The 16,258-nt window shown below is 54.0% G+C and overlaps 1 protein-coding gene across 2 annotated transcripts in view; it reads left to right on the top strand.

The window, feature by feature from the left end:
• DNAJB5 (DnaJ heat shock protein family (Hsp40) member B5) overlaps positions 1-13,880 on the top strand; it is a 43,934-nt gene extending 30,054 nt beyond the window's left edge. For both annotated transcript variants that reach the window (XM_075581040.1, XM_075580992.1), the window contains one exon: positions 9,533-13,880. In XM_075581040.1, the coding sequence (XP_075437155.1) occupies positions 9,533-9,766 (234 nt within the window). In that variant the 3' untranslated portion in view covers positions 9,767-13,880. The remainder of the gene's footprint in view (positions 1-9,532) is intronic.
• Positions 13,881-16,258: the final 2,378 nt, after the last annotated feature.

The raw sequence follows: 16,258 nt of genomic DNA, 5'->3' as shown, positions 1-16,258 counted from the left end.
TCTCTCTGCCTGAGGGAACGCGGTCAGGGTGTAATCTCCTCGGGGAACGCGGTCAGGGTGTAATCTCCTCGGGGAACGCGGTCAGGGTGTAATCTCCTCGGGGAACGCGGTCAGGGTGTAATCTCCTCGGGGAACGCGGTCAGGGTGTAATCTCCTCGGGGAACGCGGTCAGGGTGTAATCTCCTCGGGGAACGCGGTCAGGGTGTAATCTCCTCGGGGAACGCGGTCAGGGTGTAATCTCCTCGGGGAACGCGGTCAGGGTGTAATCTCCTCGGGGAACGCGGTCAGAGTGTAATCTCCTCGGGAAACGCGGTCAGGGTGTAATCTCCTCGGGGAACGCGGTCAGGGTGTAATCTCCTCGGGGAACGCGGTCAGGGTGTAATCTCAGGGAACGCGGTCAGGGTGTAATCTCCTCGGGGAACGCGGTCAGGGTGTAATCTCCTCGGGGAACGCGGTCAGGGGGTAATCTCCTCGGGGAACGCGGTCAGGGTGTAATCTCGGGGAACGCGGTCAGGTTGTAATCTCCTCGGGGAACGCGGTCAGGGTGTAATCTCCTCGGGGAACGCGGTCAGGGTGTAATCTCCTCGGGGAACGCGGTCAGGGTGTAATCTCTTCGGGGAACGCGGTCAGGGTGTAATCTCTTCGGGGAACGCGGTCAGGGTGTAATCTCGGGGAACGCGGTCAGGTTGTAATCTCCTCGGGGAACGCGGTCAGGGTGTAATCTCCTCGGGGAACGCGGTCAGGGTGTAATCTCCTCGGGGAACGCGGTCAGGGTGTAATCTCGGGGAACGCGGTCAGGGTGTAATCTCGGGGAACGCGGTCAGGGTGTAATCTCCTCGGGGAACGCGGTCAGGGTGTAATCTCGGGGAACGCGGTCAGGGTGTAATCTCCTCGGGGAACGCGGTCAGGGTGTAATCTCCTCGGGGAACGCGGTCAGGGTGTAATCTCCTCGGGGAACGCGGTCAGGGTGTAATCTCCTCGGGGAACGCGGTCAGGGTGTAATCTCCTCGGGGAACGCGGTCAGGGTGTAATCTCCTCGGGGAACGCGGTCAGGGTGTAATCTCCTCGGGGAACGCGGTCAGGGTGTAATCTCCTCGGGGAACGCGGTCAGGGTGTAATCTCCTCGGGGAACGCGGTCAGGGTGTAATCTCCTCGGGGAACGCGGTCAGGTCTGTATTAAAGTATTGAAATAAGTATTCTAAAAATAAGGCTTCCTATAAAAGTGTATTTGTTGAGGAATAATCGGCTTGGCCCCTGGGAATGATTCTGGCCATTAAGAATCGTGCGGTGACCCAAACGGGTGACCACACGCACGCTGACCATCTTGACTGGCAACTTTTGAGGAGGGATCAGCAGGAAATGTGCATCTTTTTCACCAATGTTAAACAATGAGTTAAGGCAGGGGGGCTCCAGGCCTCAAGCCCCCCCAACAGGTCAGGTTTTCAGGATATTCCAGTTTCAGCACAGATGGCTCAGTCGAAGGCTGAGCCTCTGAGCTACCTGGGCTGAAGCAGGGACTGATTGAGCCACCTGTGCTGAAGCAGAGAGATCCTGAAAACTTGACCTGTTGGGGGGGCTTGAGGCCTGGATTTGAGCCCCCCTCAGTTATGGTTACAGTGGGCTGCACTGTGAGGGTGTAGACCTGATGAAAAAGCAGTGATTCTCCGCACCATCACAATGTACCGGGGGTGGTGGTCCTCTCCACCATCACAATGTAACGGGGGTGGTGGTCTCCACCATCACAATGTAGCGGGGGTGGTGGTCTGCACCATCACAATGTAACGGGGTTGGTCCTCTCCACCATCACAATGTACCGGGGGTGGTGGTCTGCACCATCACAATGTAACGGGGGTGGTGGTCCTCTCCACCATCACAATGTACCGGGGGTGGTCTGCACCATCACAATGTAACGGGGGTGGTCCTCCACCATCACAATGTACCGGGGGGGGTGGTCCTCTCCACCATCACAATGTAACGGGGGTGGTGGTCTGCACCATCACAATGTAACGGGGGTGGTGGTCTGCACCATCACAATGTACCGGGGGTGGTGGTCCTCTCCACCATCACAATGTACCGGGGGTGGTGGTCCTCTCCACCATCACAATGTAACGGGGGTGGTGGTCTGCACCATCACAATGTACCGGGGGTGGTGGTCTGCACCATCACAATGTACCGGGGGTGGTGGGCCTCTCCACCAGCACAATGTAACGGGGGTGGTGGTCTGCACCATCACAATGTACCGGGGGTGGTCTGCACCATCACAATGTACCGGGGGTGGTGGTCTGCACCATCACAATGTACCGGGGGTGGTCTGCACCATCACAATGTACCGGGGGTGGTGGTCTCCACCATCACAATGTACCGGGGGTGGTGGTCCTCTCCACCATCACAATGTAACGGGGGTGGTCCTCTCCACCATCACAATGTACCGGGGATGGTCTGCACCATCACAATGTACCGGGGGTGGTCCTCTCCACCATCACAATGTACCGGGGGTGGTGGTCCTCTCCACCATCACAATGTACCGGGGGGGGTGGTCCTCTCCACCATCACAATGTACCGGGGGTGGTGGTCTGCACCATCACAATGTACCGGGGGTGGTGGTCTGCACCATCATAATGTACCGGGGGTGGTCCTCTCCACCATCACAATGTACCGGGGGTGGTGGTCTCCACCATCACAATGTACTGGGGGTGGTGGTCTGCACCATCACAATGTAACGGGGGTGGTCCTCTCCACCATCACAATGTAACGGGGGTGGTGGTCTGCACCATCACAATGTACCGGGGGTGGTCCTCTCCACCATCACAATGTACCGGGGGTGGTGGTCTGCACCATCACAATGTAACGGGGGTGGTCCTCTCCACCATCACAATGTAACGGGGGTGGTGGTCTGCACCATCACAATGTACCGGGGGTGGTGGGCCTCTCCACCAGCACAATGTAACGGGGGTGGTGGTCTGCACCATCACAATGTACCGGGGGTGGTGGTCTGCACCATCACAATGTACCGGGGGTGGTCTGCACCATCACAATGTACCGGGGGTGGTGGTCTCCACCATCACAATGTACCGGGGGTGGTGGTCCTCTCCACCATCACAATGTAACGGGGGTGGTCCTCTCCACCATCACAATGTACCGGGGATGGTCTGCACCATCACAATGTACCGGGGGTGGTCCTCTCCACCATCACAATGTACCGGGGGTGGTGGTCCTCTCCACCATCACAATGTACCGGGGGGGGTGGTCCTCTCCACCATCACAATGTACCGGGGGTGGTGGTCTGCACCATCACAATGTACCGGGGGTGGTGGTCCTCTCCACCATCGCAATGTACCGGGGGTGGTGGGCCTCTCCACCATCACAATGTACCGGGGGTGGTCCTCTCCACCATCACAATGTACCGGGGGTGGTCCTCTCCACCATCACAATGTACCGGGGGTGGTGGGCCTCTCCACCATCACAATGTACCGGGGGTGGTGGTCTCCACCATCACAATGTAACGGGGGTGGTGGTCTGCACCATCACAATGTACTGGGGGTGGTGGTCCTCTCCACCATCACAATATACCGGGGGTGGTGGTCTGCACCATCACAATGTACTGGGGGTGGTGGTCCTCTCCACCATCACAATGTACCGGGGGGGGGTGGTCCTCTCCACCATCACAATGTACCGGGGGTTGTGGTCCTCTCCACCATCACAATGTAACGGGGGTGGTGGTCCTCTCCACCATCACAATGTAACGGGGGTGGTGGTCCTCTCCACCATCACAATGTAACGGGGGTGGTGGTCTGCACCATCACAATGTACTGGGGGTGGTGGTCCTCTCCACCATCACAATGTACCGGGGGTGGTGGTCCTCTCCACCATCACAATGTACCGGGGGGGGGGGGGTGGTCCTCTCCACCATCACAATGTACCGGAGGTGGTGGTCCTCTCCACCATCACAATGTACCGGGGGGGTGGTCTGCACCATCACAATGTAACGGGGGTGGTCCTCTCCACCATCACAATGTAACGGGGGTGGTCCTCTCCACCATCACAATGTAACGGGGGTGGTGGTCCTCTCCACCATCACAATGTAACGGGGGTGGTGGTCTGCACCATCACAATGTACCGGGGGTGGTGGTCTGCACCATCACAATGTACCGGGGGTGGTGGTCCTCTCCACCATCACAATGTACCGGGGGTGGTGGTCCTCTCCACCATCACAATGTACCGGGGGTGGTCCTCTCCACCATCACAATGTACCGGGGGTGGTCCTCTCCACCATCACAATGTACCGGGGGTGGTCCTCTCCACCATCACAATGTACCGGGGGTGGTGGTCCTCTCCACCATCACAATGTACCGGGGGTGGTGGTCCTCTCCACCATCACAATGTCCCGGGGGTGGTCTGCACCATCACAATGTACCGGGGGTGGTGGTCCTCTCCACCATTACAATGTACCGGGGGTGGTCCTCTCCACCATCACAATGTACCGGGGGTGGTGGTCTCCACCATCACAATGTGCCGGGGGTGGTGGGCCTCTCCACCATCACAATGTCCCGGGGGTGGTCTGCACCATCACAATGTGCCGGGGGTGGTGGGCCTCTCCACCATCACAATGTCCCGGGGGTGGTCTGCACCATCACAATGTACCGGGGGTGGTGGTCCTCTCCACCATCACAATGTACCGGGGGTGGTGGTCCTCTCCACCATTACAATGTACCGGGGGTGGTCCTCTCCACCATCACAATGTACCGGGGGTGGTCCTCTCCACCATCACAATGTACCAGGGGTGGTCCTCTCCACCATCACAATGTACCAGGGGTGGTGGTTCTCTCCACCATCACAATGTCCCGGGGGTGGTCTGCACCATCACAATGTGCCGGGGGTGGTGGGCCTCTCCACCATCACAATGTCCCGGGGGTGGTCTGCACCATCACAATGTACCGGGGGTGGTGGTCCTCTCCACCATCACAATGTACCGGGGGTGGTGGTCCTCTCCACCATTACAATGTACCGGGGGTGGTCCTCTCCACCATCACAATGTACCGGGGGTGGTCCTCTCCACCATCACAATGTACCGGGGGTGGTCCTCTCCACCATCACAATGTACCAGGGGTGGTTGTCTGCACCATCACAATGTACCGGGGGTGGTGGTCCTCTCCACCATCACAATGTACCGGGGGTGGTGGTCCTCTCCACCATCAAAATGTACCGGGGGTGGTGGTCCTCTCCACCATCACAATGTAACGGGGGTGGTGGTCCTCTCCACCATCACAATGTAACGGGGGTGGTCTGCACCATCACAATGTACCGGGGGTGGTGGTCCTCTCCACCATCACAATGTAACGGGGGGGTGGTCCTCTCCACCATCACAATGTACCGGGGGTGGTCCTCTCCACCATCACAATGTACCGGGGGTGGTGGTCTCCACCATCACAATGTACCGGGGGTGGTGGTCCTCTCCACCATCACAATGTACCGGGGGTGGTCCTCTCCACCATCACAATGTAACGGGGGGGGTGGTCCTCTCCACCATCACAATGTACCGGGGGTGGTCCTCTCCACCATCACAATGTACCGGGGGTGGTCCTCTCCACCATCACAATGTAACGGGGGTGGTCCTCTCCACCATCACAATGTAACGGGGGGGTGGTCCTCTCCACCATCACAATGTACCGGGGGTGGTCCTCTCCACCATCACAATGTACCGGGGGTTGTGGTCTCCACCATCACAATGTACCGGAGGTGGTGGTCCTCTCCACCATCACAATGTACCGGGGGTGGTCCTCTCCACCATCACAATGTAACGGGGGGGGTGGTCCTCTCCACCATCACAATGTACCGGGGGTGGTCCTCTCCACCATCACAATGTACCGGGGGTGGTCCTCTCCACCATCACAATGTAACGGGGGTGGTGGTCCTCTCCACCATCACAATGTACCGGGGGTGGTGGTCTCCACCATCACAATGTAACGGGGGTGGTGGTCCTCTCCACCATCACAATGTACCGGGGGTGGTGGTCCTCTCCACCATCACAATATACCGGGGGTGGTAGTCCTCTCCACCATCACAATGTAACGGGGGTGGTGGTCCTCTGCACCATCACAATGTAACGGGGGTGGTGGTCTGCACCATCACAATGTAACGGGGTGGTGGTCCTCTCCACCATCACAATGTAACGGGGGTGGTGGTCCTCTCCACCATCACAATGTAACGGGGGTGGTGGTCTGCACCATCACAATGTAACGGGGGTGGTGGTCTGCACCATCACAATGTACCGGGGGTGGTGGTCTGCACCATCACAATGTACCGGGGGTGGTGGTCTGCACCATCACAATGTACCGGGTGTGGTGGTCTGCACCATCACAATGTAACGGGGGTGGTGGTCCTCTCCACCATCACAATGTCCCGGGGGTGGTCTGCACCATCACAATGTACCGGGGGTGGTGGTCCTCTCCACCATTACAATGTACCGGGGGTGGTCCTCTCCACCATCACAATGTACCGGGGGTGGTGGTCTCCACCATCACAATGTGCCGGGGGTGGTGGGCCTCTCCACCATCACAATGTCCCGGGGGTGGTCTGCACCATCACAATGTACCGGGGGTGGTGGTCCTCTCCACCATCACAATGTACCGGGGGTGGTGGTCCTCTCCACCATTACAATGTACCGGGGGTGGTCCTCTCCACCATCACAATGTACCGGGGGTGGTCCTCTCCACCATCACAATGTACCAGGGGTGGTCCTCTCCACCATCACAATGTACCAGGGGTGGTGGTTCTCTCCACCATCACAATGTCCCGGGGGTGGTCTGCACCATCACAATGTACCGGGGGTGGTGGTCCTCTCCACCATTACAATGTACCGGGGGTGGTCCTCTCCACCATCACAATGTACCGGGGGTGGTGGTCTCCACCATCACAATGTGCCGGGGGTGGTGGGCCTCTCCACCATCACAATGTCCCGGGGGTGGTCTGCACCATCACAATGTGCCGGGGGTGGTGGGCCTCTCCACCATCACAATGTCCCGGGGGTGGTCTGCACCATCACAATGTACCGGGGGTGGTGGTCCTCTCCACCATCACAATGTACCGGGGGTGGTGGTCCTCTCCACCATTACAATGTACCGGGGGTGGTCCTCTCCACCATCACAATGTACCGGGGGTGGTCCTCTCCACAATCACAATGTACCGGGGGTGGTCCTCTCCACCATCACAATGTACCAGGGGTGGTTGTCTGCACCATCACAATGTACCGGGGGTGGTGGTCCTCTCCACCATCAAAATGTACCGGGGGTGGTGGTCCTCTCCACCATCACAATGTAACGGGGGTGGTGGTCCTCTCCACCATCACAATGTAACGGGGGTGGTCTGCACCATCACAATGTACCGGGGGTGGTGGTCCTCTCCACCATCACAATGTAACGGGGGGGTGGTCCTCTCCACCATCACAATGTACCGGGGGTGGTCCTCTCCACCATCACAATGTACCGGGGGTGGTGGTCTCCACCATCACAATGTACCGGGGGTGGTGGTCCTCTCCACCATCACAATGTACCGGGGGTGGTCCTCTCCACCATCACAATGTAACGGGGGGGGTGGTCCTCTCCACCATCACAATGTACCGGGGGTGGTCCTCTCCACCATCACAATGTACCGGGGGTGGTCCTCTCCACCATCACAATGTAACGGGGGTGGTCCTCTCCACCATCACAATGTAACGGGGGGGTGGTCCTCTCCACCATCACAATGTACCGGGGGTGGTCCTCTCCACCATCACAATGTACCGGGGGTTGTGGTCTCCACCATCACAATGTACCGGAGGTGGTGGTCCTCTCCACCATCACAATGTACCGGGGGTGGTCCTCTCCACCATCACATTGTAACGGGGGGGTGGTCCTCTCCACCATCACAATGTACCGGGGGTGGTCCTCTCCACCATCACAATGTACCGGGGGTTGTCCTCTCCACCATCACAATGTAACGGGGGTGGTGGTCCTCTCCACCATCACAATGTACCGGGGGTGGTGGTCTCCACCATCACAATGTAACGGGGGTGGTGGTCCTCTCCACCATCACAATGTACCGGGGGTGGTGGTCCTCTCCACCATCACAATATACCGGGGGTGGTAGTCCTCTCCACCATCACAATGTAACGGGGGTGGTGGTCCTCTGTACCATCACAATGTAACGGGGGTGGTGGTCTGCACCATCACAATGTAACGGGGTGGTGGTCCTCTCCACCATCACAATGTAACGGGGGTGGTGGTCCTCTCCACCATCACAATGTAACGGGGGTGGTGGTCTGCACCATCACAATGTAACGGGGGTGGTGGTCTGCACCATCACAATGTACCGGGGGTGGTGGTCTGCACCATCACAATGTACCGGGGGTGGTGGTCTGCACCATCACAATGTACCGGGTGTGGTGGTCTGCACCATCACAATGTAACGGGGGTGGTGGTCTGCACCATCACTATGTACCGGGTGTGGTGGTCTGCACCATCACAATGTAACGGGGGTGGTCCTCCACCATCACAATGTAACGGGGGTGGTCTGCACCATCACAATGTAACGGGGGTGGTCCTCCACCATCACAATGTAACGGGGATGGTCTGCACCATCACAATGTAACGGGGGTGGTCTCCACCATCACAATGTAACGGGGGTGGGGGTCCTCTCCACCATCACAATATAACGGGGGTGGTGGAGTGTACCATCACAATGACCGGGGGAGGGGGTCTGCACCATCACAATGACCGGGGGAGGGGGTGAAGGTGAACGGTGTCCTGGTTCCTATATTTAGCATCGCAAATCACTTCCAGGAATAGTCCGGCTGTGGCAGGTTCTGTTGAATCCCCTGGGTCTGCAGCAGCAAGTAAAGTGGTACTGAGCGCTAATGAGCATGTGCTCTTGGGGGGTGGGGGGAAAGATGTCCCGATTTCTGTGGTTAACATGTGGGGTAATAACCCTTTGCATGCCAGGTGCCTGCAGGATGCCAGCTTCTGGTTGTATTGTAGACACTGGGACACTGTGACTTGCATTAATAAACACACTATATTTTGTGCGGCCGCTTCTAGGGTTGTATAGTAAATGATTTACCTGGATAATATGAATCCTTGTGTCATACAGTCATCTGGTGACTTTTACTGTAATTGCAATAATGATGTGTTCAGTATGAACGAATCGCTGCCTGTTTTAATGAAAGTTAAATATATATTTTTTTTAAATAATTGGAAGTTGTTTACGTCTAATAATCAGATTTAAATGTATTCCATTCAAAAATAAAAGCACACCCTTTCCCCTCCCTATCCCTGAAAGTCAGAGAAGGTACGAAGTGAGCGTCCGTCTGTGAACCTGCCGCGGCCTAAACTGCGGCAACTACAATCCCCCGTGAGAAGGGGACGTTGTTATATCAGTGTGCACTGTATGTGTATAGGTAGATCTATATAGTGCTGTGTATAGGTAGATCTATATAGCGCTGTGCATAGCAAAATGACACTTTGCAGCCCAGTGACGTAACGAATGTTTGTCTCTCCAGGCCTTGTGCGGCTGCACCGTGAACATTCCCACCATCGACGGCCGCGTCATCCCCCTGCCCTGCAGCGACATCATTAAGCCTGGCACTGTGAAGCGTCTACGGGGCGAGGGTCTGCCCTTCCCCAAAGTCCCCACCCAGCGAGGGGACCTCATCGTGGAGTTCCAAGTGCGCTTCCCAGACAGAATACCACACCCCACGCGGGAAATCCTCAAACAGCACCTGCCCTGCTCTTAGTGACCACCTGGGGGCATGGGACTCCAAGCCCACCCATCCCAGACCTGTGCCAAGACCTCCCGCAGAAAGCCCGCTCTCCACCTGCCACTCCTACACTCTCTCTACTGCTATTCACCTACGCGTAGTGCGTTCTGTATAAAGGCGTCTCCTGTGTATAGCACAAGCCTACATGGGACGTGTGTCACCGTTTGGGTGGTCCATGTAGTCTAGCCTCGCGGATTCGCCGACCCGTTTTCAGGTCTCTTCACCACAAGCACTGAGAGAAAAGGAACGCAGGGCCTGTACCATTCTCCTCTCTCCCGGCTCTGCCGTTATCACCGCCACAGCCACGCGGACATGTTACTCTCTCCACTTCCAGGACACGTGAACTTGCGAGTAAAACGCTTGTGACAACGCCGCTCTGGCAGCGAGGACGGTTACACAAGACACTTTCACGGCATTTTTAACTCCACTTCCAAGCAGATGAACTTGGTCAGAACCAACACAGAACAATCCTTTATTAATAATATTACTTTTTTTTTTAAATAAAAATAATTTGTAAATATAATTTAAAAGGACCGGTGGTTTTAACATTTCTACGCACTGAACATCAATAAAGAGAAGACTTCCTGGATTTTACAATGACTTTCTCCTGTTCCATGTCATTTTTGGTGCCTACTTCGCCCCAGATAAGGCATTCTGGGGCCACCGGAAGGGCTAGGCTTCCTACCTTGTGTGTAAATGTACATACAGTATATAGATTTCTTTTGTATGAGCGAATCATCTGGGTTTTTGCAGCCTACCTCGGAGTGGCCACGTGGTTTTTGATTGTCAAATGCAGACCATGATTATGAAGACGAAGCATATCTGTAAAAATGTCTTCTTATTAAAGGTGCAGTCCCGGACCAAAGTGATATACATGCAGTGGCAGGTTTAATGGGTCCTATCTTGGGGGTCTACAGTAGGCCAGTGGTGCACAACTCCAGTCCTTAACACCCACCCCCCCCAACAGGTGAGGTCTTAGCAATATCCCCGCTTCAGTACAGGTGGCTCAATCAGTCCCTACTTCAGCAAAGGTGGCTTAGTCTTTGACTGATTGAGCCACCTGCACTGAAGCTAGGATATCCTTCTGACCTGGGTGGGGGGGCCTTGGGGACTGGAGTTGACCACTCCTGATCAAGGGCAGAGGGGTCTCCGCTATCTAAAAGGAGCAGTCCCACGCCTCGCATCTGTTTCATTTCTGGTCATACCAAAAACTCTCCATTTCCCAAACTGGGGGGGGGGGGCGGTCTCCAGCGCCAAACTGCATTTAATGCCCGCGGTATCCCGGGAATTGGAGCGCTGGCACTTGACGGCTTTCTATTGGTCCGTGTAATGTGGGAGAATGAAACGGCGGTGTTGTCTCCCCTGGAGGGGACAGTAGCAGCGCTACCTCTCCAGGCAAATATCCCGGGTACCAGAGCTGTGCTCCGGAGACACCCCCAGCCCCCCTACTTCCCAGGGTGGGGAGACTGCTCCTCTACCCCCCAGTAATAAATGTATCTCAGCCTGCTCCCTGCCTCCAAATACTGGGGCAGGGGAATGGAGACGCACACGCATGTAGCGCGTAGGAGTTCAAATCCCGTTTCCGATTTTCACATTGGAATGGATGTTTGTTATTTTCTACGGGTGCTGCATTACCAGAGTTACAATGCGGTTTGCACTGAATGTGTCGCTGCTGTTAGGTTTTGTTTTATATACACTGTAGCACTGCACCTTGAATTCTTTACTGTCAAAGGAGACTGCAATGTGGATCTATACAGGCCAATCCCCCTATTGATCAGTCCCTTTATAGCAGTGCTTTTTCAACAAGGGTTTCCCGGGCATACCTAAAAGGGTTCCCTACAAATTCAGGTCATTTTTAAATTTGTACCAAATTTACAATGCATCTGATCTCAGACGCGCTATTAGAGAGGGTTGGGGTTCCTTACAATGCATCTGATCTCAGACGCGCTATTAGAGAGGGTTGGGGTTCCTTACAATGCATCTGATCTCAGACGCGCTATTAGAGAGGTTTGGGGTTCCTTACAATGCATCTGATCTCAGACGCGCTATTAGGGTTGCGGTTCTGCAGAATTTCACAATATAATTAACAAAAAAGGTTAAACACTGACCTATAACAGAGTATTTCTCTACTTTCCTTACAATGCATGTATAATTCACTTTGCGCGCCTGTAACCTTACACACACTTTTTATAGTCCCCATCGTGCAGGAGATTTGTGTTTGGAGAAATATTTAAGACAATTCTGTAGCTTTTTAACCTGTTGACTGCCAGAGTGATGCGGTGCGTTACTATGCAATACATTGCAGGCCCCTCCGGTAGCAAAAAGGTTAAAAACTTGCAAAGTGGGAATTTGAATTGCACGTGTTTGTTAGAGGTGCAGTCCCCTGCATGCTTACTGAGATATCTCTCTATATATCTGTCCGTATTCTCGTTAGTTTCTTGTCCTGCTCGCTGAGGTTTAAACAGTGAATTTTATTCGTATGAACTGAGCCCAAACCTAAATTATATATTTGCCACTAAATCGCTTCTCCCCCCTAAGTGACATTGGGACCCAGCAAAGAACCTTACCCGAGAAGATTAAGAGTAGACTGCTTTTCAGATAAGACACTCTGTAGTCCGCATGGAAAACCGCTCCGTGATGTGAAAATAAACAGCCGGAGTTGTCACGTGAACACTTTGCTGCAGGCTTGGGGCCTTTATAACTAACCTCGTGAGAAACGGCTCAGACAATAAGATTATGGCTATTAACCTGCTTTAAAGGGCATCGTAAGGAGTGCTCTTTCAAGGCTAAACTGCACTGTTACTTCTGCACAGATCCCTGCAACATTGGAGTCGCTGCTGCATGCGCTGCTCCGTTGGGGGAGAGGGTGATCCCCACACAGTAGGATGTATTGCATATTTGGTGATATTGGTTTGCTGTTTGAAATACGTTTTCTTTTATTTGGCTGGGGGAGAGACTGCAACCTGCATTCGCCACATGTTTAATGCTAAAACATAGCCCGTGTTGTAAGGGCCGTTTTGAATGTGTGGCTCTGTAAGGGACCACGTTTCATTTACCTAATCACTAGACCCAAAAGCACAGGCCGCTCCGTCTCCGCTCCCTGGCAGTGCAGGAAGGAGTATACTGCCAGCTATCCCGCTTTAAAACATTTACATACTAATCAGAAATGTCTGAGACCCTTCGGTGAACATTTGCAGTCAACTCTCCATGTAAATCACTTTTAAATATGGTATCGCAATGTGGCACACCTTTCTGGCAGGGGTGAGGTGAATGGGTAAATATAGGCAACGTTATACTGCGAAACGCGTAGGGAGCAGCATCTCTGCTATGGCATCGGTTTCATTTATAGAATAACTTCAGACGGTGGATGATTTTGAAGATTGATTCATGCTGTTCTCATTAAAGTACAATTAGTTAAAGATTATATTTATTTATTTTTACATTTCAGGGCTGTAGAGTACCCACAGGCTTGGGAGTGTTTTATCAGCTTTACCTTCCTGATCTATTTTTGCGGTAGCCGTTTGCACACTGCTGTAAGTATACAGGCCCGTTGTTGAGCCTGACTTTTTCCCCTATTGAGGTTTGTTTAGCTAATTGTGCAGCATCATTAAAATCAGCAATCTTTCCATGTCCCTGACATCACTGCTGCAACGGGAGGCTTTGCAGCTGTAGGAGGAGCTGGGAGAGTTCCTGGGTGGGGGAGGGGGGGGTGGGTTTCAGAGGTTTTGACATGTTTGCTGCCAGAAGGGTCTGCCATGCCATGACAGCAGTATAAGCATAAGCGACTGCGTCAGTGTACTGGTCATGCTTGGGATTGATGTGGAAAGCCGCAGACCAAGTACGAGCTTTGAATGTTCACGCTGCATTCTGCGTTGGTTGTAACCTTTTGGAGAGTGATTCTTCCCTTACTCGCTGCTGTAGCACTCGTCAGAAATGTGCTTCTATTTCAAGAAACAATGGCAAGGGATAGAATAAAATGGCGGCCGTTTTTTCCCCCCCTCGTTTTCTCTGGACGGCCAATGTGTATAAAATGATTTCTCACGCGTTTCTCTTTGTAAATAATAAACACGGTGCTGACTTTTGCAGAGGACTTCAGCTTTCCTGTGTCTTTTTAGGAGGTTTGGGGCCTTTTAACGTGTTGGCTGCTAGTGAAGGGTTAATAGAGGTTGGTACATCACGTGTGGCCCAGGAACGTGGATATTAAGACGAGACGAGCTCGTGACTCCCGTAACTCATCCTGCGCCTTCACTTAACCCTTTAGTAATCAATTTTAATGGATTGAAATTAACCTCTTCAATGCCAGAGGGGCCTGCAATGCGTTGGCAGTGAAGGGGGTGAGAGGTGTGTCACAGTGAAATGTCAGTAATTAATGTCCTTTCAAAAATAGAAATCAGACAGTTGAGGCGTTTATGTAGTTTTTCAGAATGATCTTGTTCCTGGAGCCTTCAGTAGTTAACGGGTTAATATTGGGGATGTTTTCCTTTCAGCGGCCACGTTTTCTGTGACATGAATATGCTGATAACAATGTCCCCCCCCCCCCCCCCCCACTGCCCCGATCTGATCTCAGACGCGCTATTAGAGAGGGTTGGGGTTCCTTACAATGCATCTGATCTCAGACGCGCTATTAGAGAGGGTTGGGGTTCCTTACAATGCATCTGATCTCAGACGCGCTATTAGAGAGGGCTGGGGTTCCTTACAATGCATCTGATCTCAGACGCGCTATTAGAGGGGGTTTGGGTTCCTTACAATGCATCTGATCTCAGACGCGCTATTAGAGGGGGTTTGGGTTCCTTACAATGCATCTGATCTCAGACGCGCTATATACACGCTATAGAGTTCCTTCGCATGCGCAGTACAGTCGAGTTGCGGCAGCCATTACACAGGCTCCACACACCACATGGGGAGTTAGAGCCAATAGGGTTCATGGATCCACGGAGAGCCACAGAGTTAATTTTGTCGCGCTGAGGACTGCACGCTCAGTCGGAGAGAGGCAGCTGATGGAGCAGGTAGTGCCAGTGGCTCCTGGACTAGGCCTCGAGTTGCCCCGCAGACCCCAGTTAGTCCCCGATCATCTGTAGCTTGTGGTTGCTGTAGGGAAGGCCCAGAGATAGGGACGCTTCCCCACTAGCACCCAGCAGTGTATTATACCGATGACAGGACGCCACGCGGTACGCATGGCCTGCGGTCTGAGACCAGACCACAAGCACATAATCAGAGACATTAAGGGACACCCTCCAGTGGGAGCTCCCTCAAGAGGCGACGCATACGGACAGGAGAGAGGGGATCCAGTAGACCGCGTCGTGGGACCATGTTACGGTTCGGCGGATCCACCATCCAAGTCGGCCTGGTCTGGCCTAAGACCAGGAAGGTTCTCAACGTGCACCGACGGCCACACACAGACAGTAGCGCTACTCCATACACAGGGTGGGCCTGACTGGACACCAGGGCACCCTCAGTGCTTTGGGGGTTCAAGCAGAGAGGTGTTTATGTTCTCCAGTTGGGTCCGGCGAGGGGGGGGTGTAATTATGGTGATCACTAGCCCACGAATACTGAGCGTTTACAACAAATATTAAATATTTTCTTAAGGAACAGGCATTTAATGTTTTTTTTATAGATCTGGTGCAGTATGTTTGCCTGAGTTTTGCAGCTGGGAAACTCGCCCTTATTGTGTCAGTGAGTGGGGGTCTCAGGCCAGCAGAATGGAGACTGACTGCTCATACCACTGTCCTGACTGATCATTGCTCACACTCCACGTATTCGTGGCAGCTCGGCGGCTCCATAACCAGAGAAGGAGTCAGAGGAGCGAGTAGCAGAAACTGGTTTGCTCTGACTTCTTCCCACCTTGTATATGAGGACGTGGTTGGAAGCAGCGTGATTCATAGCAGAGCAATGCACCACAATATCTGGGCAGTGAGGCCTTAGAAGGGAGAGAGCGTGATCGCAGTCCTAAGCAAAGAATAACTTCTATCTAAACTACAATAAGTCATCATGTAGAGCAGGGGTGCTCAACTCCAGCCCCCCAAAAGGTCAGATTTTCAGGATATCCCAGCTTCAGCACAGGTGACTCAGAGGCTCAGTCTTTGAGCCATTGTGCCTGAAGCAGGGCCTGATTGATCCACCTGTGCTGAAGCAGGGATATTCTGAAAACCTGACCGGTGGGGGAGGGCTTGATGACTGGAGTTGAGAACTCTCCCTGGTTTTATTCCAGCCTCATCCCTAAGGACTTCCCCCATCATTACTTCTGCTTTTATTAGACTAAGAGGTGGTGAGCTGGAGAGGGAGGGTGGGAGGATCAGGCTGTGTGAGGAAGAACGTCACGGGAATGGCGGTGAGCGGAGGGTGGCAGGCTCAGTCTGTGTGAGGAGGGACGTCACGGGAACGGCGGTGAGCGGGAGGGTGGCAGGCTCAGGCTGTGTGAGGAGCAACGTCACGGGAACGGCGGTGAGCGGGAGGGTGGCAGGCTCAGGC

This window comes from Ascaphus truei, chromosome 1, assembly GCF_040206685.1.
Source record: "Ascaphus truei isolate aAscTru1 chromosome 1, aAscTru1.hap1, whole genome shotgun sequence".
NCBI classification, from domain to species: Eukaryota; Metazoa; Chordata; class Amphibia; order Anura; family Ascaphidae; genus Ascaphus; species Ascaphus truei.
This window is presented reverse-complemented; position numbering and strand designations above follow the sequence as displayed.